Source organism: Haliotis asinina, chromosome 10 (assembly GCF_037392515.1).
Source record: "Haliotis asinina isolate JCU_RB_2024 chromosome 10, JCU_Hal_asi_v2, whole genome shotgun sequence".
Lineage (NCBI taxonomy): Eukaryota > Metazoa > Mollusca > Gastropoda > Lepetellida > Haliotidae > Haliotis > Haliotis asinina.
Window position 1 is genome coordinate 13845482 of NC_090289.1, and position 26804 is coordinate 13872285.

A 26804-nucleotide genomic window follows, 5' to 3' on the forward strand; every position below is an offset into this window, starting at 1 on the left:
TTTTTATTGTTTGAGTAGTGTCTGTGGTATTGAGAAATATCTGTGGATGAGTAGCTTCCATTTATTATCTGCTTTTGTATAAGTCTTGCATTAGTCTGTTCACTGTATTTTGCCAGCATGTACAATACCCTCATTATATTCCAGGACAGACAATCTGACCTTGAGTAACCTGTTTGTCAAACTACTGATCAAATGGTCCAATTGTCACAGATACAGAATATAATGGAGTTGGATGAGGTGTGATTGTTGCTCATAACACCCAAACAGAATGGATCATTGTTCATTCCACAGATAGCATGCTTGACAGGACCATGCTTGATTAATTGTAGGCTGTCATTGACTCTCGCAGATCCACTGACACACTCCCACAGAGAGTGACCTCCCTGCAGTAGACGTGTAGTTCAACTAATGCCACTATCCTTCAGCAAACTAACATAATGTGCTATGTCTGAGTACATTTCAAATAGGTATTAAACCAAATTTGCTCATCCATGTATTCATACTGTAGTCTACTCAACGCTCTCCATTTTTCTGTAGGCAATGAAATGGAAATGTCTTACAAATCTTTTCATTTTATGTGCATTTATTTTTTTTTGTCAAGCATCTGTCTTTTCTCTGGAAAAAGCTTTAGACATTTTACACCAGCAGTCAGATTGATAAATGATGTCTTCTGATCTTGCCAGCGTTCAAAGTTGATCCTAGTGGTGTTGGGTTTGCTGAATTATTAGTTTGTTATATTTTTAGGCTCAGGTAGTAAGGGAAAGGTTTGGAACTGTGTTAAGCAACTTTAGAATTCAAATTATAATTGTTGCCAGTATATAGAGAATCTCACCCGTGTCTTTTGATATCAAGTATATCACTATGAGCTGATAAAGTTACAAATATTCGAGGCTTGCTGAAGACATTTTTATGTTTGTCATCAAGTGTTGATATATTTGTTATCAGCATACAAAAGGGTGAGATTCTATTTGTCATAAGAATCATTCTTCATTAGTTTTTAATGAAAAATTTACATCTCTGAACAGAGTTCTACCGTTAGACTTGCAGTGCAGTGTTGTAACATTGTGACATCATCAAGTTCATGACATCATGGTATTGTCAGGGCCATGTACAGATCCTACTGTCAAAGTGATATCTCCTATCAGATATCATTTGATCGCACACCAGCAATATCTCCTGTGTAACACAGTTGTACTGTTCCTACTTGTGGGGGCAGTTGGTTAGCCTAGTGGCCAGTCTGAAGATCAAGGTTCAGTTCTCCACATTGGTACAGTGTGTGAAGTCTTATTTCCTTCCATTGCTAGAATGTTTCTATTAGCAGCTTAAACCTATGCTTGCTCACACTGAAGATTTATTGAGGAAGAATTATTGTATATGGAAATGTCTGACCTATGGTCTTAAGTCTGACTTAAACATCCAGTGTTGTGAACATGTACATTTTTTGTGGAATCACAGTGAAATAATGTATTTAAATTTGTGTTGAAACAAGACAATAACTATGACTGGATTCAAGCAAGCATGATCCAGAATGACCAAGAAGCAAAGGTCGTGAGTAATTTAGATTAATCGTTGGGAAGGCCCCTTTAATGGATGGGGAATATTGATTGTGTAACTTGTTTGGATTTGTTTATCTGTTATCCCAGGAGCATCAAAGATATAGGTTTGGCTGTGGACGTCAGAGAATGTACATTGTTTCAGTACAGATGGCCCAGTACGTTTAGTACACAGAGCTGACAGAAATAGTCAACAGTCAAACAGGAAATGTCTCCATGTAAATATATATATTATCACCAATTTGCTTATAAAACCATGTTGAAACTTATATTATAGTGAATAGAATTTATGCCATGTATTAAAAGAGTTCTGAGTGCATGTAATTTTTATGGATGGTTACTTGAACCTGAAGGGACTTTGTTCCTGTCCATTGATATTGTACCTCTAATGTAAGGGTTGTATGCTCCTAGATTTAAAGGGCTGTAGCAGGTACATGTCATTCCTGCACTGAAAGTGAGAAGGGTTGGCTAGACTAATGTTTGTGAAGTAAGCACAGATGGTGCCAGGGTATTTGGGCTGACATGCCACAGTGTTACATGCTTGATTGATTGTTCTCGCTGACATAATGAGACTGATGTAACAGAGATCGGACTTACTGCCACCATCTGCCTCCAGATAGATACCTCTGTTGGACATTATTTGTGACTGAGTTTTGAATAAAAGAAGGAACGTTTAGGTATTCTACATGATTTGAATCTAAAAAGTCCTTAAGGGTTAGTTGTAAAGTGTTTTACCCTTTCTTATGCATTTTAAAACCAAGAAAATACTTGTATTTTCTTCTTACAAAATGTTGACAAAATGGTTTATGCCTGTATAATGGCCACATGAAACTGTCCGCATTTGTGATTTTTCACTTAATACATTTGTAATCAGTAATGATTCAAAACTGAAAGCAAACTAGTGTACATGGTGTCAATAGCCATTCCTATACCATACTTGTTTCTTACTTTGATCCACATTTTTCTTACAGGCTTACACATTGTTCCTACCTATTTTCTTATCACAAAATAATCAAGAAATTACTAATACCATTCAACAATATATGTTAGCTGAATGTTAAATGCCTGGTGGCTTTCCCATTTGCACCACATCAGTTAATTCCTCCACTTGGTATTTTGTAAATTTTTTAAATTCCTGAATGTGACAACTGTGTGAAATCATCTCAGGATCACATGTTAGTGGCACAGAGATACAATGCTAGTAACTTTCCACACTCTTCCTACAGAAGTTAGTACGGTCATATCCTCTTAAGTAACCTCTGTTCTTATACAGCCATGTTTTCCAGTTCTCATAAAATCCCCTAGCGACAAAAAATTGCAACACAAATTATCTCCCTCCTTTCTTTCTATTTTTCTTTCCAATTCAGTCACATGTTAAATCGAATTAGGTCCAGTATTGGGGTCGCTATTGAGTTAGTTCATGACTGAGCAAGGGATAGATTCAGTGTTTGTTCAAACTGAAAAGCAGAAAATAGCGGAAAAGGTGTTAATCGACAAGATGATTTTGTTGATATGACACACAAGACATTTAATGAGTAGCATGTCTGTTGTCATCAAGGATGACGGAGACACTGCCAATCCATGACATGACAGGGTTCTGTCTAGAAGAAACGCTTGTGCATCATGATGGGGAAGTGGTTCTAGTTTCATGAAGCATAGGGAAATTACCAAGTCTTTGCTAATGATCACTTCTGAAACAACATCACTGATTGCACAATTTAATCTAATTGCGACCAATCATGAATCCAGAACACTCACACCATGAAATTTAATAGGCTGTATTATAACAGAGGTCATGTAGGAAGATATGACAGGAGTAACTTCTGTGGGAAGAGAATGGTAACTTTTTTAAGTGTCAATTACCCAGCCAATCCTCTACATTCATTTTGATAAAGCCCTTAATTTACTCTTTTTTGACATTGAGGAAGAAGTTAGCTCTGTTGGACTAAAAGTCTGAAGGTCATGATTTCAAATCTTAACAGTGTCTCACAAAAAGTGGATGCTTGACTTGTAACAGTTAATCTATTTGCTCTGATTTTCTTCATAATAGAATGTGATACTGAAGTGCTCCCTAACTCTGCAAATTCTACATTTACAACACTCTCCAAGGCTATGTTTACAGGTTTTTCACTGAACACAATAAACAATATGTTAAGTTGTTGTTCTGATGAATACTGAAAAACTGCAGCATACATTCCCATTCATTTTATAGTACTCAAATAGGATGGCAGTAGCAAAACCTTTTTCCTGAGGCTCCCCAGCAGGGGGAAGGTTGAAATCAAGAAGTATGAGTGTACTGGTGTTGGGAGAAGTGAAAGAATGTGTGGCATTTTGTGTAGGTGGGGAGAAAGAAGACGCTGGCTGGTGCCACATTGCACCTACCCTGGTTGCCATCTCATTGCTTATCTATGCATATTGTCATAGTGTTATCAAAAGGGTGAGGATCATAGGTGGAAAAATAAACAACACTGTCACCCTGGACAGTAGTAGGGAAGGGCAACAAACCTCTAGTAGATGTGGGTGGATACTTACATTAATGTGAGTTTATACCACAGACATTGCAGATAGTGACATTTTCCAGGTGTATGTATTGCAGGAAGCTAGTGTGAGTTTTTACCACAGACATTGTGGATAGTGACTTTTTCCAGGTATATACAGTTGTATGAAATAAGACCCATCCAATCGATCAATACATGCTTAATCTTTGACAGACAGTCTAAATTTACAGCTGACCAGACTGATGGTATGGCAAAAATTTGAAATAGTGTTCCATACATCTAAGCATTACATTAAAACTTGACATTTACTGGTGTATGATTGTATTGCAATGTACTGCATAGACATTAAAATATATATTAACTGAAACAGCGACACTTTTCGACACATTTGCTGAGTTTTGCAAACTCAAAGCACTGCTTTCATTACTATGCATTGTAACTAAAAACATTCTTGGATTGTCTGGTGTGGCTGGGTTTTTGGCTTATTTCATACACTGGTGTATAGTTGGAAACTAATCTGAGTTTACACCACAGGCATTGTGACTAATGATCTTTTCCCATTATATGACTGGAAATGTATGTTGGTTTATACCATAGGCATTATGGACAGTGACAGGTAGATTTTCATTGTTAACTGGGTCATGGTGAACTACAGTGTGTAATTAAGTCTTGAACATTGTACTGAGCATTGATTTTCTTCATCAGTATCTCCTCCAATATCACTGCCTGGAGATACCAGAAAGTTGTCTTTATGGGCTGATGTTCCCACAAACTAGCAGTTTCCAGGTACTGTGTCATCCACCATGACATTCCAACTGAAAGACATGCTTTTCAATGGTTAACACTTTAGAAAACTATTTATTAATTCAGGATTTAATTTCTGATGCTTGTATTTGTGTAATGGAATGCAATCAGCAGGATGCCATTGGTGAACACTCTTTATTCCATTTGAATTGGAAATTGACCAGAGCAGCAGATATCATCTTTTAGGAATTTCAGGGATAGATCCAGTTCCAGTTCCAATCCTCCTTCATATACTTGCACCCACTTAGCCATTAATGATTGTAAAGTAATAGACAGTTGACTTTGTCTCACACCTACTTTCATGATACATGTTGAAGTGTAGGCGTTGGTAATGTACGCCCTGTGCAAGTCTATCTTATTTCCTGGCCTGGTATGTTAATCATCTCCCTGATCACAGCAGGTTGGTAATGATGATTACGTGCATCAAGCTTGGACTGCTCACAGAAGGATTGCCACATGGGAGTTAAGCCAGGCGTGTGAGAGAATGGTTTCCTGACAACTGATTAGATTTACTGGATTCTGTTTGAGGCTTTGAATGGATACAATTCTGAAAAATGCAGATGAAACACAGTCAGTGTGGAATGGGGTCCTCAGTGCATTATTGATTCACATGAAATAATTCAGGCCATCAATATCATATTACCTGTAAAGTCTTCCAGTGAATCAGGTTGGACTGTGACAAAGAACAGACATGCCAAGGACAGTGACTCAACCTAGTAAACGCTGTATTGTCCCCTTTGCTCTGCTCTACAATACTAATGCAACAAGTTCATTGAATTGCAACATATACTCCAAAAATAAGTCATGAATTCTAAACAGGGGAGTCATCAGTATTCTATATGGTAGTTGCAGTAACATAGAACAAAATATTCCTGTGATAATGTTTTAATAATGGTTTTGATTTGGTTTCATTCATACCAGGAATAACAGGAAAAAGCCGAATTATTTTGAGACTGTTTTCAAATTCTGTAAAAACTTTTACGTTTTTCAAAATGTTCTTTATTTTAGCAAGCAGGACACAGAGATTTTGTCATTCAGGAACTCTTTTTTTTTTCAAGAATAGTGCGAAAACATGAAATGCTGCTGTTACGTTATATATACTGAACATGTTAGTTTTATGCCATTGTATCACAATGCATTAGGACTCCCAGTGCTTCCTACGATAGTCACAACAACTCCGTTGAAGTCAACAGAACAAGACATTGTGAAAGTTGGAACAACTCCACTCAAGTACACAGAACACCACTCTACAATAGTCACAACAGCTCCCTTTGAATGAACAGAACACCACCCTATGATAGCTGGAACAACTCCACTGGAATAAATAAAACAACAGCAAACAATAGTCAGAACAACTTCAAGGGGAATAAACAGAAGAATCCCCAACAATAGCAAGAACAACACCACTGGAATAAACAGAACAACAGCGTACGGTAGTCAGAACAGTTCTACTGGAATAAACTGTACAACCCCTTATAGTAGTCAGAATAACTCCACTGGAATCAAAGGAAAACAGTCATACAAGAGTAAGCAGACCACCGTCCCAAAAATGGAAACTTAAATCTGCTGAACTCTGAATATGCAGTCTGAAGGGCCATTTATTTCATGACAGATTTTATGTTATTTCATAACAATCTGTAAAAGTATACATCATCTTGCTAACCTTACAGCATCAGTGAGAAATACTTGATCTACGTTCTATGTCTTTGAAATGAGATCAGTCAACTATCATTCAAAATTTACTGACGAAACAATAGACAGGATAACAATCATTGTTTCTTTTTGGACCTTGGCCAGTATTCAGTGGGTTTTTTACTTGTCATCTCACAAGGATGGACTTGGTTGTTTCAACACCCAGTTTGATAGTCACTGAAAGCCATGGCCTATGGTTAGGACACAGCAAAGTTAACGACAAGGCAGGGTAATTACTAACTCCATCATGTCTGGGTCATTGGCATCTACTTAATGTGCTAACATTAATGCATGTTTACTCAGTAGCTGAAATAGAATTCTTGCTTATTTTGTCAGAACTTCCTGCTTATGAAATTGGAGGTCTGAGTTGTTCATCAAGGTATTAAGTTTGTTTTCCATTACTGAGGTCTGAGACTTGTACCAGAGCCATTTCAGTAGGTCACGAACTGGTTTGTTGATTATGCCAGGATTGGCAACTTAATCAGAGTAACAATAGTGCAGTTGGTTCAGACAGCAGGGTTGCCTTGTAATGTGGTTAAATCATTTAGCCACACCTATTTGAGAAGTGTAATCTACTCCTTGCATAGTGTGGAGAGAAGGAGAAGCGTGCCAGTTAGCATATATTGATTTGTGGAAAGCGCCACAGCCAGAAAACTCCCCTGGTCTCAGAACACGCTGGATGTTCATAACGTACTGCTATCAATTATTCACAGAATTCGAAGCCACAACTGGATTTGGAATATCTGTCTTAACTGTGTACGACCTTGCTTTCAACTGACTGCTGTGGAGCTTCCCTGTTAGAGCTGCTGACGTGGAATTTTCCTGTTTGGCCGAGACAAAGGTCATTGTTGCAACAATTGGCAAAGGTTGGGAAGCAAGCCTTGCAAGTCACGAGTAAATTGTGTAGTATGTTGAACTGATACTTGACCAATCCGACTCCTACCATCAACTAAGACATAATTGCAGTTTGTAGTAATACTACTTTTACTGGAAGTGTATTAGTGATCTTGTGGCAGTCACAAAATTCTTCTTGCATTTGAAGTTTCTTGCATCTGCTACTGCTGTCTTACTACCCTTGCACACTTGATCAAGAAGAGAATTGTCAGCCAGGCTCCGCTTCTACATGGAGGAAATTAATCAGAGGCTGGAGAGAGAGTTCTAGCTGTGGAAAGCAGCCGCCATCAACCCAGATCTGTCACCATTGTTGACTGTCTTCTCAGTCAGAACATTTCCACAGAGTGCTGGTGTTTCCATGGTTACCAGCAGGTGCCACTCCCAGCTCCATCTGTTGGAAGACGGAGCTGTTTCTGGTGATTCTTTGGTAGGTAGGGGTAAAAGTCAGATCTCTGACACAGATGTCTGAGTCTGCACTGCTGTTATTGCTATTTCAGTTGCTCTTTGTAGCTATACACAAATTCGATGCTTATTCACAAGTGCTGGCATTCAGTCACATTCCTTCAGGTTCATTTCAGGTCATTGAGTGACACTGAACCAGTATCTCTATTTTGTAAGTCAGTAGCTGCTCTTACATTATGTCAGATGTGCATATATTTGTTTTAATTTTTGATTAAATGCTTTTGTATACTGGGCTATTACATATGCATGTATAATGAATTCTGTTACCATTGTTAACTATTTGGAGCCTTAATAGTTCACTGTCCTTCAGCTGTAGAATGCAAGTTCTAAACCAGTTTGTAAGCTAATGTTTGCTTTATTTTCAGAATAGCAGTCTTAATTTGTTATATCTATATGTTAGTTTTTGCCATTAATCCTGAAATTGTTTTCAAAAGCTTAAGTTGTCAGAGTTTTCATCTCTGTGGTAGGGTAGCTGAGTAATTACAGCATTTGGTTGTCAGTCTAAAGGTCTAGGTTAAATACCTTGGTATGATATGAGAAATCCATTTCATAGATATTGCTGAAATACTGTGAGAAGGGGCAGATAATCATACCATTATCACTTCAGATAGTTCACTGTTAACAGCTCTGAAGGAATAATGTTTCTGAAGCTTTCACCATGAATGAAAATATACAAGATCCATTTACAGAAAAGAACCATAATGGTGGACCAGTGTTCAATTCTGGTTCATTCAGTTTTGTTACTATAAAGACATTATTCAAGGGCATAAAAGTGAAGTTGAAAAAATGTTTTGGCATCTCGATCCGAGCTGACTTGAATGAAGCCATTATCAGCACATTCACACAGGCCACTGTGGATAGACATTGTGGTTTGTCATTATGCCTACAGAGCTGTGTTCATTAGAGCGTGAATCAGTTGTTGATATGTTGCAAGATGAATAATTGATGTAGTCTCAGTGTTCTATTTGATGGCATAATGGTTTCTTGCCTCTCTTGTTATCACCAGTCCCAACTGTTTTATCTGAATGTTTGCTCACTGTTTTGGAGTAGATGGTTACCAGCCCTTCTGAGACTAACCAGTACCTTTGAATTCACTTTAATGGGATTCCTATTCTTGAAGCCTGTTTGGGAGATGATTGCAGATGAATGATAAAATGACAAATTCACATGGTGTCTCAGTTCATGGTGCCTGACTCACTGATTTGAGTTAACTAAATCCATATCTTAGTCATTCTATGCTTTCTGTGCAGTTTAGCCAATCAATTTTTGGCAAGATTTCAAAAAGCAAGATCATCCCATCCAACTGCAAGCAGTAGGATCTTTGCAAGGTTGGTCCGATTAGGTTATTGCTTAACCCTTTCCGAATATGATCACTTAACTCTTGGACATTGGTGAAATGTTGAGTCAGTTCCAAGAGCAAATTCCCAAACTTGGCAGCATGGTATCATCTATAGCAGTTTATTGCAGTTTGTCACATTTCAATTTCTAATGAAAGTCAATTTGGATAGTTGCAATATATACATTTACATTAACCACAAGGAAGAGGCAAAACTGAGACTTGTTGTCAAGTTATTTCACTTTTTTTTCTCTCTTTCCCTTTTGGTGTCTGTGATTTATTATTTTCTCAGTTTCCATGGAAATGTTTCAGACTTAGTCTCGAAATGGATGGATGGGCTTCATTTCTGGAGCAGAACTAAAAAATCATTCAATATTTTTCTGCAAAACTTGGTAGATATATCAATCAGCCTTTTGCTATGTACAAGTTTTTGTGATATATTATTTTCTCGGTTTCCATGGAAATGTTTCGGACTTAGTCTCAAAAGTGAGAGGTGTGCTTTGTTTCCAGAGCAGAACTCAAAGACTTCTTAATATCTGTCAGTAAAACTTGGTAGATATGTGTGGCAGACCCCAAAATGGTCCCTTTTGGTATTTACAGGTTTTTGTGATTTATTATTTTCTCAATTTCCATGGACACGTTTTGGACTTCGTTTCTGGAGCATAACTTGAAAATCATTTCATATCTTTCAAAAGATCTTGGCAGATATATGAGACAGATCTTGAAATGGTGACTTTTTCTGATTACAGATATTGGCATTTATATTTTTGAATTCCATGGAAACAATTCAAACTTTGTCAAAAAACACAATAAGTAACCCTCAGATGATTTGTCTTTTCGAACTTGTGGGAGCCGGGGGGATATGTCATCTTCTGATGACTCTTGTTTCGGAATGGTACAGTTCAAAGTGAAATCAGAGACCATATAATAGATTATATGGTCTCTGGTGAAATGTGTCAGGATTGACACATTTGAGAACTTTCTGGGTGCTAGTTTAGAAAACAACTGTCTGCACAAGATGCTTTTTCATGGCTGCAGAGTTGTTACATACGTCCTTTTTTGCCCAATGGATAGAATTATCATTTGTCATGGTAAAGATTTGGGTTTGATTTTCCACGTGGGCAGTTTCTTATGTCCAATAGTGTAATGCTGGAATATTGCTAAAAGCAGCATAAGACCATACTCTGTCTCTCTTACAAATATGTATTCAAACTATTTGATGGCCTATGCCTGCTAGTAATCAAGTCAGGATCAGACACAATCAGGATTGATGTTATAGATGAGGTCAAATACCATCAGGTTGCTAGAACATTCATGGAATCAAGAAACAAAGTCTGACCACCCAGTCTCTGTTGCCTTGTAGCTGAGATTCCCTGGACCTGTACAAACATGGATTGAAAAGAATAGGGGTTGCTTATCTTGAATACTTCTTTTTTTCTATTTGGCTGGCAATAAAATTTTGAGGGCATATTTCAGAGAAGGATTAATGGGACCACTGTTTTTTAACTTTGACTTATCCTATAGTACAGTAGAGAATTGAGAATTAAGCTCAATGTTCATGGACTTTTGAAATGGAACTTAGTGAACTAGAATCTTATCATGACTGAGAGTGTGAAGTTAGCCTTTGTCATCTTCTGTTCATCTTGACAGATATTTACATTTATACATTTCAAGGTCTTCAAGGGGAGGTGGGGTGCTTAAAGTATCAGTTTGTCTTGTTGAAGATAAGGGTTTGATTCTCCACATGGGTACAATGTGGGAAGTTTATTTCGGATATCCCTTGCATTGGTATTGCAGGAATATTGCTGAACTAAACTCACAAACTCACTCACTACCTTACTCCTTGGAAACTACAAGGCCAAGGAGCTGATATTTTTCTGAAAGGTTCCCAGCTCTGGTATCTCTAAACCGAACTAGTTACTAACTCGAGGGAGGTTGACTTTCATGAGAATGCATGATGAGACTATCCAGCTGACCTTGAACTTACATATTTACCTCCCTCAGTGAAACATCGGGCTGATTGTGTAAGCAGATAAAGTAGCAGAGGTAGTGTTTATCCAACACTCAAGCAAGGTAATAACAGGCGTAACACATCTTTCTGTGCAGTATTCCACATGGCTGTGGTGAATGCTGGTAGTCTGGTGCCGGGCCAGCTCTGCCAGAGTCATTCAATGAGGATGTGATAGAAGGGATGGGATGGGGTGATGATAGGGCACAAAGAGTTTTGAATGGAAACAGCTGTTGAATAGTTTTAAGTAGATGTTGAGGAATAGATGCAAAAATATTTAGTCAGCCATTATGCACATAGCAGCAGGATTAGATCACCGTTTTATGAATGAAAATGTATTTATGGTGTTGAATCAACAATTTCTCAGGTGAAGAGTGGAGGTGGAATTGATATAGGTTTATTTTAGTGAAGTGTTTAGGTAGTTTGGAGTTAAACTAGGAAAAAGGGTTTCAGCAAGGAATAAGTAATGATTAGTTAGACATTTTATTAATGAGTAGTATTTTTAAAGAAAAGGATGTATCTTGATATACTTTGATTATCTTCATATGAAATACTGTCAACCAATGATGATATTTCTTGACGTGTCATGGTGAGTGAGTGAGTAAGGGTAGTTTTATGCCACACTCTGCAATATGCCAGCTATATGGTGTCGGTGTGTAAATAATCGAGTCTGGCTCAGACAATCCAGTGATCAAAAGCGTGTTCACAGTACATGCACATAATGTCTGATACCTGTTAGGTACTTGGTAAGGAATTCTTACAATAAAATATCAAAAATAGGAATGACGTGAGGACATAGAGATATTGAGTCCTGTTGTGATGTGAAGCATATGGAGACAATATGTAGGTTTGAAGAACATGTGGAATCAATATTAGGTGATGGACAATATGTGGTTACTGACAACTAGTGTTCTGGTGGAAGAGATACAAAGACAGTATTTACTGAAGGACATTAACAGCAGTTGTTATTCAATACTATGCTGTATGGCTGATCAGTTTGGGTAACTCACCATCTAGTCTGTCTCAGAGTCAGTTTCCCCACAGTGTAGCCTTCCGTGCAGTGCTAAAGTGTTAAATGAAGCACGTCTAGATTTCCCCAGGTTCAGGAACTTTAAGTCTCTGGTCTCCCAGGGGCTCCTTTTCAGCTTATAATAGAATTGTTTGTTACTATCAAAATTATGTCTTTTAAGAAACTGAGCATTAGTGTACTCACCAGTCAGTGTTAAAAATTACTTTGAAGTGCCAAGCTTATGTTTACAGCCCATGGACGAGAGAGCAGTGAAATTTTGCTTCTTCAAAGACAAGACATAGTTTTCCTCATGTAAAATAGGGAGTTTTTGTCACAAAATTGGTCATGCAGTGCCTTCAACTTTTTGTGAGGATTCAATTTGGTAACTTCACCACAATTCCCCCTGTTAAAACGTAAGTAAATCCATGATTTGAGAAGAACATGTCATGAGTTATAATGATATGTTTGTGTAACCATTTTAGAGATTGTGTCCTTAAGCATGATAGCAATACATTTTGTTCGATGCAATAGTCCACCTATGTGACATTGGTCTGAAAATAATTTAGTATGGATCCAGTGATTTTCACCATGAACATTGATCTAATCAACTGGGATAAGATGACATGTATCAACCAATTCAGTGAACTTGATCACGAGGTCCCATTAGTCATACGTTATGACAAGCATGAGATGATAAAGAACAATTCTAACCTGGATCTTTACTGATGGATTGCAGTCAGAACCAGGAAGTAAAGAATACACTGTTATCATTTGTATTTGCCACACTGGTTTATTGTTTCAAGCTGTAAATTGTTTTTGTTATACATATTTTATGACAACTGACAGGAATTCGGCTAAAATTTATGGATGACCATGAACTACTAAATCTGTATTGGCTTTCTTTTTCAAATATTTGGCATTCTTCTTTAATGAGTCAAGCATATTGAGCACTGGTAAAAATACTAGCATGATTTAAAATATAAGTTAGGATCACATTAAGAAATTTTCTAGATAAAAATGTGAAAGGAATGGATCATTACAACAAATTACCTGTTTTAGAATGTTATAAAAAATAACCTATTTTAGAACATTTTTACAAATGACCTATTTTTAGAACATTTTTACAAATGACCTGTTTTGGAACATTATTACAAATGACCTGTTTTACTAAAAACTGTTGCACCCTCACAACCTAAATGTGACAGATGCTTGCTTGAACAGGATACATTTCTGAAGGTCATTGTCAACAGGTGAACACTCTTACCTACATTATTTAATTATCTGTGTGAGTCTCACCATGTCAGAACCTGGCATGACAGTGGATATAATGAAAATTTGAAAGATTACCTAATGATCCGTTTCTGTCCAAAAATTATACCTTCCTGTTTAGGCCATATAAGATATTGTACCAACCCACACAGAATTTCACAAGTCACATCAAAGCAGATATGTTCGAGAATTACTTCAAGTATTGTTTGTGAACCATCCAAATGACATTATCACATTCTTACTGAATAACACATTTTAACACTTTTTTTATGTGTGCAAATCGTGACATGTAGGTTTCAAAGTTATATAACTTGATTGGACATTGTCAATATATTGCTCATGAGGAATTTGTCAGCTGTTGCCTTTTAATGAGAATTTCCAACTTGACTGAAATGCGAGGCTCTAGTACATAAACATTTGGTATCACACTACTGCTCAGTATAGTTATTATTGATTTTGATCATGATGAGTAATTTCATGATAAAAGAATGGCATGTCAAAATAAACATAGACATAGCTGCAAGGCATGTTGGCAGATAATGAAGCTGTTTAATGGTAATGTGGACCTGTGCTGTAATTAAAAATGAGAAAATTCTGTTTTCCTCATTTAATAAGAACATTCATTTTGAAGCCTGAGAGAAACCAACATTGATTATCATAACAAACAATTTGAAGTCTAACTTTTGCCCCAAGTGGTGTTTCTGTGTTATTTATGGGGCATTGAGGCAGCCTAATGGTAAGCGCATTTGCCCGTCACACCAAAAACGTGGGTTAGATTCCCCACAATGTGTGCAATGTGTTAAGCCCATTCCTGGTGCCCCCCACACTGTGATATTGCTGGATTATTGCTAAAAGTGCTGTAAAACCAAGCTCACTGTCTCTATGTTTTTCGCATACATTTACATGTTCATTCCTGACATTAATCATGCCTGAAAGAAATCATGACGTCACATTATTTCCCTGTCAGTTCATGACATTATGTACCCTGCTCCCATATTTTGTGGTAAAAACTCCATGCGAAAGGAAAGTATGTACTTATAAATCCTTTTGCTTATGTTCTGGCATATTATTGTATGTAATTTGATAAGAAATCAATACTATGTGACGGAAGAAATACACAGTCATGAAGGGTGTGTCACATGTTGTGAATTGCTGTGTTGCTCTGTGCATGCTGCTGTGCATTCACCTGTCCAATGTTTATGGTCCTGAAGCATAGAGGGCGCTGCAACAGCTGTGGTTAGTATCTGTTTATTGCAAGCCACCTGATGTACAGAGCTTGATGATGACGCACTGTGGTATTTAATTGTGGTTAGATCGGAATGTATTCTGCATCTCAGATGTTGTGGGATGCAATGTTACAGTTTCAGTAGTGGGATACAATTGGGAAGAGCTGTGTAACAACCTTGCTAATCATGTCATAGTACAGCAAGTGTGTCTGTCAGAAACCTGTGGTGTATGACTTCAGACTACAGATTGATTGGCTGGATACTAAGTCTTGGATATTATGGTAGCTGAAGCTTGTATGTAGATATTCTGCCTAGTGTGATTTGACCAACAAGAAAGATGCACATATCTGATGAGGTTTGTGTTTGTGATTATGTGTTTTCACTAAACATTTCAAAGCATAACTGTTGCCTATAACAGTTTAATGTTTGTTTCACTAATAATTGCGAACATTATATGCCATCTTTTGTGTTTGGTCCTTAGAATGATATACATTTGCTGGGGTTGTGATAATGTTGTTACTGCTGCCATGTAGAAATATCAGTTCCATATATGACATAGTAATATTCCCTAATAGGATGTTTTGTTATAATACATGAGGTTGATTAATGTTACATTCCATTTCTTCATCTTTACCTATGGCTCTGTATTAATAGCTGCAGAATGAGGTAGTGTTATATGTGGGTAGGGTTGTGAAGATTGTCCGTTAGTCTTGATTGAATTCATCACACACCACATTTCTGAGTGGTAGAACAGAGTTTCTCTTGCCTACATTGATAGTCATGTATGCTTGTCATTTGGTTTGCTACAGGATTATCTTTGCCTGTTTCATGATAGTGTGGTGTGACATAAGTTCTGAATATTCAGCTCTAGTCTGTTTTCTGAATCCAATCATTTGCTGTGTGTTGGTTATGCTGAGAAAAAAGTCAAAACTCAGTGTTATTTCTCAGTGTAATGTAATCTGCAGTCATGTCTACACATCCCTCAGTTACTACCATGAATAGTGTTTTATCTCTATCAATCCCGCCCTAGCAGAGTGAAAGCCAGTGTTTCTTTTAATCTTGTCTGAGTAGTGTGCAACCCCTAGGTACCTGGCCTCCTTTCTGCAAAATACATAACACACATTCTCTACAGTGTCTCATTTGACTAATGTAGAGCCATGACATCATCTATCAGTCATGGAGGTCCCACCAGTCCTCCTGGCATTTGTCTAGACTCAGAGAAACACCCTATCTCCTGAACATCATGTCTTTTCCATTAGGGAGCCCTATTTCCCAGTTAAAGTCCTGAACAATACCAGTCTAGGCCCTCCGCAGGAATTAGTTAAGTCTTCAGCCAATACTGTGTATGGTGTTTCTTGGTTATGAACATGGAAAGTGAATTCAAATTTCATGCAGTCTTTATATTGTTACAGTAACATAATCGATAATTCAGTGTGGAAATGTTCTCTGTCTATCTTGTCTGAGTAATATATAACCTGGTGCCTTGCCATCTTGTCTGAATTATATTTTAACATGGTGCCTACTTCAGTGGTATTGTAATGTTAGCCTTGCTCCATGGCTGTGCTTAATGCTGAGCCCATGGCTGTACAATAATTCTGGAAAAAGTCAAGATAAGCAGATAGTACAGTCTAAGGACCTATGTCTGTTATGTATTACTTTTGAGAATTTACATTTAAAGTAGTATTTTTTTTTTTTATAATTAATAATTTTTATTTCCTATTTCCCCAGTTGCAGTAAAAAGCAATTGATCCAGGGACTCTACGTCCTATCTTACTGCTATAATCTGTGTGTAACCATAATCTCCCTTCCAGAGTTGTCCAGACTAGTGTTTCAAGGTCCATCAGGACCAACAGAGAGGCCTGGCTAGTATCACATCCCTCACACTCCTGTTCAGCCTTCTCAATAATTGACCCTGGCAGGGTCCCTTTTTCCTGTGTATACCTTTGTGTAACACAGGAAGTATCCGGCAGGTGCTTCCTTTTTTGTCAGGAGGTGGCTTTTTGGTGAAGAGCCAACTAAACAAGAGTTGTAACTGAGTTACATACTTGCACTGACACGGCAGTGGTACTCGTATTGTTGGAGCTTCTGACTGTTTGACATGCTTGACTCTTAATGTTGAGCCTTCCTTCAGTGGTTCATTAACTAATCTTTTCCATTTTACAACATTTTAATGTATGAAAATGGTAAAGGGAAGCAATGTATTAGAGGATGAGGAAGAGGTATCAGCTATGAAAATGGTAGATGCCTATCAATGCAAAAATCTGTGTCAAACTGCAGCAGTGGCAAATGAATTATCATTCAGATGCAGATTCTGTTCTGGGAAAAGCATTATGTTTCTAATGAATGAGGAATCCTGATCAGGGTACTTCTACGCACATGATGAGCTCATGGTTTTATCAGGCTGTCTGTGAGCTTTGGCTAGAAGTTGGACATTGACTGAATGTTTTTTGAGGGAGGGCTCATCTAGGAAGTTTTCCCTCAACAACAGAGCAAGGAGAGTGATGTGTTGCATCTCAGTGAGAAATCAGGAGGCTATATGCCGAAGTGAAAAAACATTGTTGACTTTTACATCATTGGCCCATTATAACATTTCATCTTTGTGCGATGGTGTCTGTACTCTGAAAACAGAATTGTTTTTCATTTCTTGTTGGTGACTCCATTCTTGAGATTGTTCTTTCATGAGTACATGGAAACAGCACTGATGTCAGGTTTGACACAAGCCAGGATTTTGATGAAATACACACATACACCTCAAAATTCTCCTCAGTGTGACACTTCAGACTTTTACCTTGCAAATCATAAGTGGTGGATTAAAAACAGTACTGATTTTGATGAGAATGTGATGAGAATCCTGTGAAGCATCCTTCAGAATTTCTTCGGATAGAGTTTCACAGATGTGCCATTGTGTGTCGCAGTCATAGCCATACATGCTGTGTGTCCAAACAGTGTGATGTTTGTTCTTGTGTTGAAGTGTACTTATGGTCTTATACTTTGCTGAATATCCTTTTGTGCCATGCTTATGGGAATCAGATAGCTGAGTTCAATATGAAAGAAGTAAGCTATGCAACACATAAGACCTTCCGATTTTACGGTTGGCATCTGGCATGTTTTCTCGTGTTTGCTTCGGTGTTGCCTGATTACACAAACATAATGATGACAGTTTAAATTTATGTGTAGTTTATCATTTTCTTTATTCCTTTGTTAAATTTCAAAGTGGCTCAGGTTCGATTCCATAGGTAAGTACCCACCTGTGGTTGAATATTGTTGAAAGTGGCATAAAACCATACCAGTTAACTCAATTTTTACATTATTCTCATTGAAGTGGATAGTTTTTGTTTAAAGTATCTGCTCTTTGTAAAATTATTGCCAGCTGCATAATCAAGCATTATATTGGAGGGACTCCCAGTGTAAGCAGATTATTATGTCGTTTAAAGCTATGCAGGACAATATATTCATAAAAACACATAGCAAACAATTACTTATGACTGGAATGATTATCCCACCACAGCAACTGTCAAAAACGTTTTAATGACTGCCACTAATGCCTAGCATTCACTGAGCCTGTACTTCTTCATCTAAACCGATCGTGACTATAGTTATTGATTGAATTGATATCACAAGGCACAGCTCTCTGATCCGTGTTCATACATACACATAAATATATCATATATCTATATACACACACACAGCCTAAACTACTGCTGCCATATTAACTGATGTATAACTGCACATAGTGCTTACAGGAAAGCCTCAATATAAGACTGTAAGTCCATTGTGATCAGCTGTAATTTGACTTGAATACTTACATACCCTTTTTGTGGTGTGATTGATTAGAAATTCTCATTGCATTACCAGGTGTGATCACTCGTTCCCACTGCATCGTTAACTTGATCCGTAAAATGATTAATGGGTCAGAGTATTGTAGTCTGACAATTACATACCGGATGAATAGTGAGTGAGTAAACATTTAGGCTGGCATCAGCAACATTTTAGCCATAATTCCTGAATTGTATGCTATAGTAGAATATATGAATACGCCATAAGTAATTATTTGTACATTAAGAATAAATTCTCCAAGTTCGATGATCTTTGACCTTAGCCCTCCAATGTCAAGGGCTTATTTCCAAGATATTTTCCTGTTATGGATAGAGTACCAGTTTTTGAAAATATTGGAACTAAGTTTAGCATTAGCAAATACAAAAGTTATGCAATGAAGTTGGAAGATTAAGATGTATCTTGTAGGACCCCCCAAAAACCACAAGAAGCTTTCATGACTTTTTTTGATGAAAAAGCTTTGATTTGTAACAATGATGCATTTTGGTGGTCTTGTGGTTTGTTATGACAGGTATTTGTATCTATTAACTTCATATATATCTGAGTTATGAGGATCCCTTGACTTTCTGTATTTCAAACACTAACAACACGCACTTAACAAGCACTCATGAAAATCCAGGTTAGGTATGGTCTTCAGCAACTCATGCCAGACATGAAGTGCAATTAATGGGTTCAGGTGGTCAGGCTAACTGACTTGGTATATACTTGTCACCATATCCCAACTAGGTGGATCAGTGCTCATGCTGTTGATCCCTGCATTCTCTGGTCCAGATTTGGTTATTTACAGACCACCGCAGTACAGGTGGAATTCTGTTGAGTGCAGCATAAAACAAAATTCAATGACTGACTAACCAACAAAAATACTTCACTGGTATTTAACACTTCAGTCATCACTTGTTGTTTCTTGTATGATTTGCTTTGTGGATGTACACCTTAGTTGAGGTCCCTGTACAGCTGATCCTGAGTATGTGTACTTCAGTAATGTAGGTGGTGGCTCATTATATCAACCACTTCAAAGTGACTTTCTGTACTGTAAGCATGTGACTTCAATATTGTTGATTATGATGTCCAGCAAAACTGACTGCTTTTGTGATTGCACCAGTACTGATGTGTATCCGTCCGTTGCAGGGTTCTGCTGACTCAAACTACAGCCAGCCTTCCTCTGATCTCTCCCTGGATGAAGAACGGGAGACACTGCGGCGAGAGACGGAGCGACAAGCACTGGCCCAACTGGAAAAAGCCAAAGTGAGTGTGCTGTCAAAGTTGATCATGAAGGCTCTTCATGTTGGTGATTGATCCATTTGAAGAAATGATAAATTTGTATTTCATTAATTTGTATTTTCAATACTGACATTGCAGTGAATATTGTACAGGTGTGAAAACATTGTCTTATGTAGATATTAACTGTCAAAAATATTTATATTAGCAATAATTAATAAACATCCCAAAATTCATTTGAACAATCTTTGCAATATTTCAGAATACCAAAACCATATAGTTGGCTTGAAATACACATGAAATATCAAAAACAAAAGTTGTTTGGGTGATTGCCATAAGAGAAGTGTCTATGTGCTGTAATTCAGAAACAAGTGAAGGTGTGCACGTTAATGCAGCAACCTGCGTTTTTTACACAGAAATATTTTGCCTGTTGTTTTTTTGGGACACATAGATTCTTATCTGCTTAATTTTAAAAAGTACCTGAAAACTAAATCAGGGAAGATATGAAAAAAACAGTAAACTTAGAAGTGATTCTGGATTGTAATGAAAATTTAACAGTTTAAGACTACATACTATTCTATTATTTCTGCATTCATATTTTCCACATTCATATAAAACCTACGTGATCTATCTGACTACAACATATTAGACCATCAATTCATTCCTTCATTGTTTTTCAGACCAAGCCAGTAGCTTTTGCCGTGAGAACCAATGTGTCTTACGACGGGTCCTTGGATGATGACTCGCCTGTCCATGGGTACGCAGTGTCTTTTGGGGTCAAGGACTTCCTCCATATCAAAGAGGTAAGTGGGAAATATGAAATGGGAGATGGATGTGATGCAGATAGATTTTTACTTCAACTACCACATCCTTCTCAATGGCATCCTGATGTGTTTGGTGTTTCTCTTCAGAAATTCAATAATGACTGGTGGATAGGGCGTTTAGTGAAGGAGGGGTGCGATGTTCGCTTCATCCCCAGTCCAGCCAAGCTGGAGAACCTCAAGCTACAGCCAGGCGGCGGTGGGCGCACAGGAAAACTCTACACAAGGTAGGCCAAGTTGTAGCTCAATTGTGCAACCTTCTTTTTGAAACAGTTGTACATATGCAGGTCTTTAGGCCAAAGACACAAGGTAAACCATCTTGGTGCTTTGGATCTACTTGATTTATTGAGTTTATGTGAAAAGTTTTTATTTAGGGAAATACTAGTGTCAGGCACACAGTGTGTTCACACTGTGGAACATGCATTTTTAGCTGAGGAGTCGTTACAATATTTTATGTTTCCTGTCACTCATAGTCGGCTGCATGATACTGGCTCAGTGTATTACATATGATGTCACTCTTTAAGTAATATTTGTATGATTTCACATCTTTTCACAGTTTTTTTAGTAGTGGTAGTGTAGTCTGTGTTACACCTTTCTGCCACCATTATTTTGCAAGAGAAACATATTTTTCAAAGGTTTTTATGTCTCAAAGAAATTCTGTCTCTACTTTCATTTCTTTGATTTCATGATCACTTTATTTTCAGCTATATCATTTTAAGTCTTTTCTCCCTATTTTGTGTTGTTTTCTCTATTTAGAAACAAAGAAGGAAAAAAGACCCCAGATGTGCAGGAAGGACCGACTCCTCCCATACCAAATATAGCAACACTGCCCCCAGGGTATGCTATTTGATTGACCAATGCATCCCTCAGATAACTCTGATTGATTGAGCAGTTGTCTAAAATTCCATGTGATTGGCTGATACTTCCCCACACACTACCCTGGTGTGAAGCCTTCACTTCTGTCCTTTGTATTTCCTAGGCACTATTCAGTTAAAGTTTATTTTCTGTCATCAAATTCTTCATAGTGTGTCCAGTCAAAGAAACCAGTTGACAGGCTGATTGTCACTTGTCACCCACACATAATCCTTGAGTGTGGAGGAAGCCTTCACATGTGTTCCTTGTAGAACATGTAGACATGTATATTTAACTTGTCATTGTTAGTCTCCCCAAAGTGTTATGATTTTGAAGTAAAAACAAGTGCATGATTTGTACTGAACATTAAAAATATGAATTGTTATCATTGAAAAATAATCAAACTTTGTTAATGCTTGCATTGTGTACATTGAAACTAATTATGCACAGAGTCCCTGAGACAATAGTTTGTTTTCTACCTGCATGACGTTAATGTTTTCTTACCCCTCACTACCACCCCACTCCAGCATATAAAGCAGGGAATGGGGCTGGAACTATGGTGATCAGCATGTCTGTCTGTCTGTCTGTCTGTCTGTCTGTCCTTCAGTTGTTTCTCTGTTTGTTATTTGTTTCTGGAGCTAACTCACCATATATTTAACTTTTTTAAAGTATACTTTGCACACACACTAGTGAAGTCATTGTTTCCAAACACTCTTGTTTTTGTTTTTTGTCCTTACTCTTAGGGTAGAGAGAGTGATGGGAGGAAAAATAAAACATACATTGAATATTTTTCATAAATCTTTACACAAGGCAGCCATAAAATAAAGGATTTGCTGTTTAGAGTGTTTTCATTTTGGTAATTATTGTCTTAAAAGATGATTTTGACTTTTCTTAAAGTTTGTTCTGTCGTGGTTCACTTTGGCATTTGAATAAAAAGTATTTCTTTGTGAAATAAGTCACATATTTCACCCTTGTTGGATGGGATGCTTTTACTCTTTGGAATGTTATCATCATTTCCATGGTAACTGAAAAGCCAGTTGAATGTTGCATTTCAAGAACCCATGCCAAGGATTTTGGGAGAAATACCTCCTAATGATTTTTCATGTTAACAATATGGTCCAGGGCACTTTTGTACAAGACATTTTTAGCCCTGTGATGACTATGTCTTTGTTAAAGGTCACATGCAACCAAAAAATCAAACATAATGAAAATACAATTATCAATTATTTATGACATATAATATACACTGCATCTTGTAAAAAAACAAATAAACAAATTCATAAGCGTACAATCACGATTCAAAAGTGCAGTATTTTGTACTTGGGCTTACTTCCCCCGAAACGAAGCCCTCGGGAGACTGAACCCAGTCATAGCGGGTGGGGGTGCACTCAAGTGTAACAACGGCTTCCGATTGGCCGATTCATTTGCTGATACGCTGAGGGCTCATTGCGTGTACAGAAAGATCATCTGTTTGATGTCGAGTCACAAGAAGGTGATATTCTTTATGGATAACAACTTCTTTTATTGTACTTGATGAGTCGTTTCAGTATGGATTCATATGTCGTTGACAAACAAAATCATGTGCACTAAAAGAAGTTGTTATCCATAAAGAATGTATATACAGATGTTGGGTTTTGTAAATACATGTTCTCTGAATTTGCGTTCGATCCCATCAAAAATCATTCCAGTAGAGATGGTGAACTTCCGTGTGGCTGGAAACTGTCATTTGTCCAAGTACAAAGCAGGACTTGAAACTGAGAAAAGTTTACACCAGTTTCCGTCAGATACAGTCATCTGAGAAAAATGGATGTATTTTGTTTGCAACCCACAGACAGAGAAATGTCATGTGTACAAGTGTCACACATGCCTAATTACATAATGTGGCCGAGAGACAGGACTCAGGTGCACGAGTCATAGATCAATTTATTTTGTTTATGGCATATATCCTGATGGGTGTTAAGTTCAAACTGCGTGTTAAGTTCAAATTGCATGTGGTCAATGATTGAAGCTGTGTATTGCATATTGTTGTTAGCAGACAGGCAGGCAGACATAAAGGTGTCAACAAACCAGACATTGAGCTTTCTCTGTGACAGAGGCTGCTTACTGCAATCAACAAGTTTTTTTTTGTGTAACGAGTAGATTATTTACTTGTTTGTGTACACAACCAAGATTAGACTACTGCTGATGACCTCATACTCCGGGCAGGTATACAGTTTCAAGCTCCGCGAACCTATTCACTGCGCATGCGTTATGGGTGCAGCTCAGCACAGCTGTTGAAACCACTTTTTCCCCCAGCGCTGGGGGAAACTTAGTGAATTGTTTGAATTCAGATACCGCAGGCTTTTTTTTTTTCATCGCACTTTTTTTTTAGCTTTATAGGTTAAATTCTCATTTTTGATGATTTGTTTCGGTAAGTGCATACCTTTCGGTATCAGAATCTGCAAAGTTGTATTTTACGTTGCATATGACCTTTAAAGTATGGAAGTCACACTCACTTTTTACACCAAGATTCATTTCCCAATGGCATCCAATTTGTTCTGTATCGTTCATTTTTTTTGCAACCTCCAGGTAGTGTTTGTGTCGATTTTGTACCTAATCAAGTCTATTTTGCTTTTGTTTTCCATGAACTAATTCATATGTTCCAAATATGTATCTGATTTATGATATGTTCTTGGATGTTTCTTACAGAGAACTTAGTCTCTGGTAGACAATGACAATAACTAGACTGTTTGACAATGTAGTACACTGTCATATATGATTAAAAATGAAGTTTCAGGAAAAAGAAATCTATTTGGCATGAGGAATAGAGCAATAAAAAAAGGATTATATGTTTGTGATGAGTGAGAAACAAAGTGAAAAATGGAAAAATATGTCAAGTAGAGATAGTTTGTGATGTGATTGCTGTGATAAAAATAATTGTTTGGAAACATCTGAGAACAGTTGCCGGAAGAATAAAGGCATTACTCTGTTCAGTTGTATGGTTTCTTAAACATTAATTTTCTTTCAGTTCTTTGTTAACCTTGACCAAGCAGATTCTTGAGAAGGCAAATACGCCAGACTCTTACCCTGGTTCCCCACCACCATCTGGGTCAGTGAGTTGGTCACATGAGTGGTCATGTGACCTGTAACTAGGTGTGCAGTGTCTAGATCAAGAGTTCTAAATGAGTTTGAGGCTAAAAGCAGTTTAGTCAGTTGAGCTTTGGAAGGGTTTGATTGGGCTTGCTTCATGCTTGCATCAGAATTCACACAAACTGGATGTGGAGTGTGATAGCTTTCGTAGAAATTGAGCACCTGGTTGATTTTCATGGTTTTCGTGAGCGATGGTGCCATGTTGTTAATGATGTATATTGAACATTTTGATGTAGATAGAAATAGAATCTTAGAAGATAAATCTTGAAGAAGCATGAATTATTAGTTCATGAAAGATAATAACATATATTTTACTTCATTTTCTTCTGTATCAGTATTATTCAGTGAAACTATAGCTTAGGTACATGTTATTGAAAATGCTTTTGGAGCAATGATCTCGAGGAATACCGGTATATTTCATCAAAGGAGCCTTCTGGTAACACTGAATATATCACAGGCCTGTGACACAATGACGTGCTTTCAGAAGATGTTTATGCATGTTTATGCTTCAAGCAAACCAAAGCATGGAGTAAATGGCTTGTTCTTTGACTTTATAGCTTTTGAAATAGATCACATAAGGGCACATATTGATGATTGTATTGACATCAGAACAGTGCAGCATGGCCAAATATGGTCTGCATTCATAGTTTAGAAAATACAAGAAACATGTATTTAAAATCATAGTTGCACCTGGAATTGCAGTTCTGATTATGTGTTGAACAGTGCATAGTTAGCAGAAACTGCTTAGTTTGTATGTTAGCAAGCAGCTTGCATTAGTTTTACAGCCAGAGGAATAGAACCACTAACTCAGACTTTCCATTTCTTTGTATTGAGAGGCTTTCCTGATGAAGGCTTTTGTTTGTACAAATATTTGACAAGCAATATGCAGAGGTTAATTCATCTGATTCCGTGGATGTGAGTATCATAAGTACCAGCCTGCTGAAAGGAGCAAATCATTAGGGGAGCTTCCTCCATGCGCCACCACTGATCAATCTGACAGTGCACATCAGCCAAAATCATCCAAGATAGGAGCAATTGCTCAGAAGTGATGCCTTCAATCTGCTATGACTACTGGACAACAGTTCTGTAAGCTGCACAGAGGTAGCTGCAATGTATTCCTGATGTTGATGGACTGATTGTTTGATGCCCTTGGTTTGGGGAGGCTCCTGCTTTGAGGCTGCTAAACAGTCAGTGAAAAATTTGTGTTGACCACAAAGAACTTCATGTAAGACATGAAATATCAAGGCGTGCTTTGTAATTGTAGTCATTGAGTAAATGATGTCACCTGCTGTCAGAACTTCCTTCTGAAGATAGTTCCAAATGAATATGTGGAAGATATCAAATGGATAAAAGAACACAATCTGCACTAATTTTTCGCAGTTGTTATTTCCCAGATGGCTTGCTTGCATGGTTAGATTCAGGAAGTATGTAAACGATATCCACAACAGATTCATCAATATTACTTAAAGTCTGTGATGGCTCCACATCAGCCTCCAAACCAGTGCTATTAGGAGTCACAGCTTGACATTGATGGATCCTGTATTAAGATGTGTTACATCATCTCTGCTTCTTTGAGACTGGAATGTTTTGTGAGTTGATAAACCTAGAGACAGACTTTGCAAAGTAAGACCACATCTTAAGGGGTTTACACTCACTGTTGAGGAGGCTTTGGTCAACAGTCAGCAGGAGTTGTAGCCTGATACATTATCATCAAAAACTGTGCCAACTGACAACCTGGATTTCTTCTTTGATGAAAAAAATTGCAAACTCAAGCGTGCGAAATAAGAATGAGAATGTAGCAGACTATCATTGAACAGAATATTAATGCACTTAATGTACTGAATAACTGTCTCATGAACAGTTGAAACTATCCTCTTTGAACTTTCTGAAATAGTGAGCCAAGCCAAGTACTAGAGTGCATGCTGTGAGACACATTTGTGCTTTAGTCATTGAATGAGTTCATATGTGCTGTTGTGTAAATGTCAGTTAGTCATGTGGTAATTAGGTTAGTGGGAAATGCTAGTATCACCATGCAACGCAGAATAAGAATCAAGCAGAGCTGTGCTTAGAAATTTAGTTTCTGTTCATGGGCTTTTTAAGTCTTTTGTTTTCTTCTGCAAAGGAATTTTTGGCCACTATTGAATACAAGTTTTTTTTTTAATTTTCTTTTTGTATTTGTATGTATGCTTTTTATTACGA

At 37.5% G+C, this 26804-nt stretch overlaps 1 protein-coding gene across 4 annotated transcripts in view; it reads left to right on the top strand.

The window, feature by feature from the left end:
• Positions 1-26804, top strand: part of LOC137299153 (voltage-dependent L-type calcium channel subunit beta-1-like) — a 62047-nt gene that overhangs the window by 21889 nt on the left and 13354 nt on the right. For 2 of the 4 annotated variants that reach the window (XM_067831700.1, XM_067831702.1), the window contains 4 exons: positions 19714-19830; positions 20484-20606; positions 20715-20851; positions 21381-21461. In XM_067831700.1, the coding sequence (XP_067687801.1) occupies positions 19714-19830; positions 20484-20606; positions 20715-20851; positions 21381-21461 (458 nt within the window). The remainder of the gene's footprint in view (positions 1-19713; positions 19831-20483; positions 20607-20714; positions 20852-21380; positions 21462-26804) is intronic. The other 2 variants (XM_067831703.1, XM_067831704.1) reach the window with 1 other exon arrangement.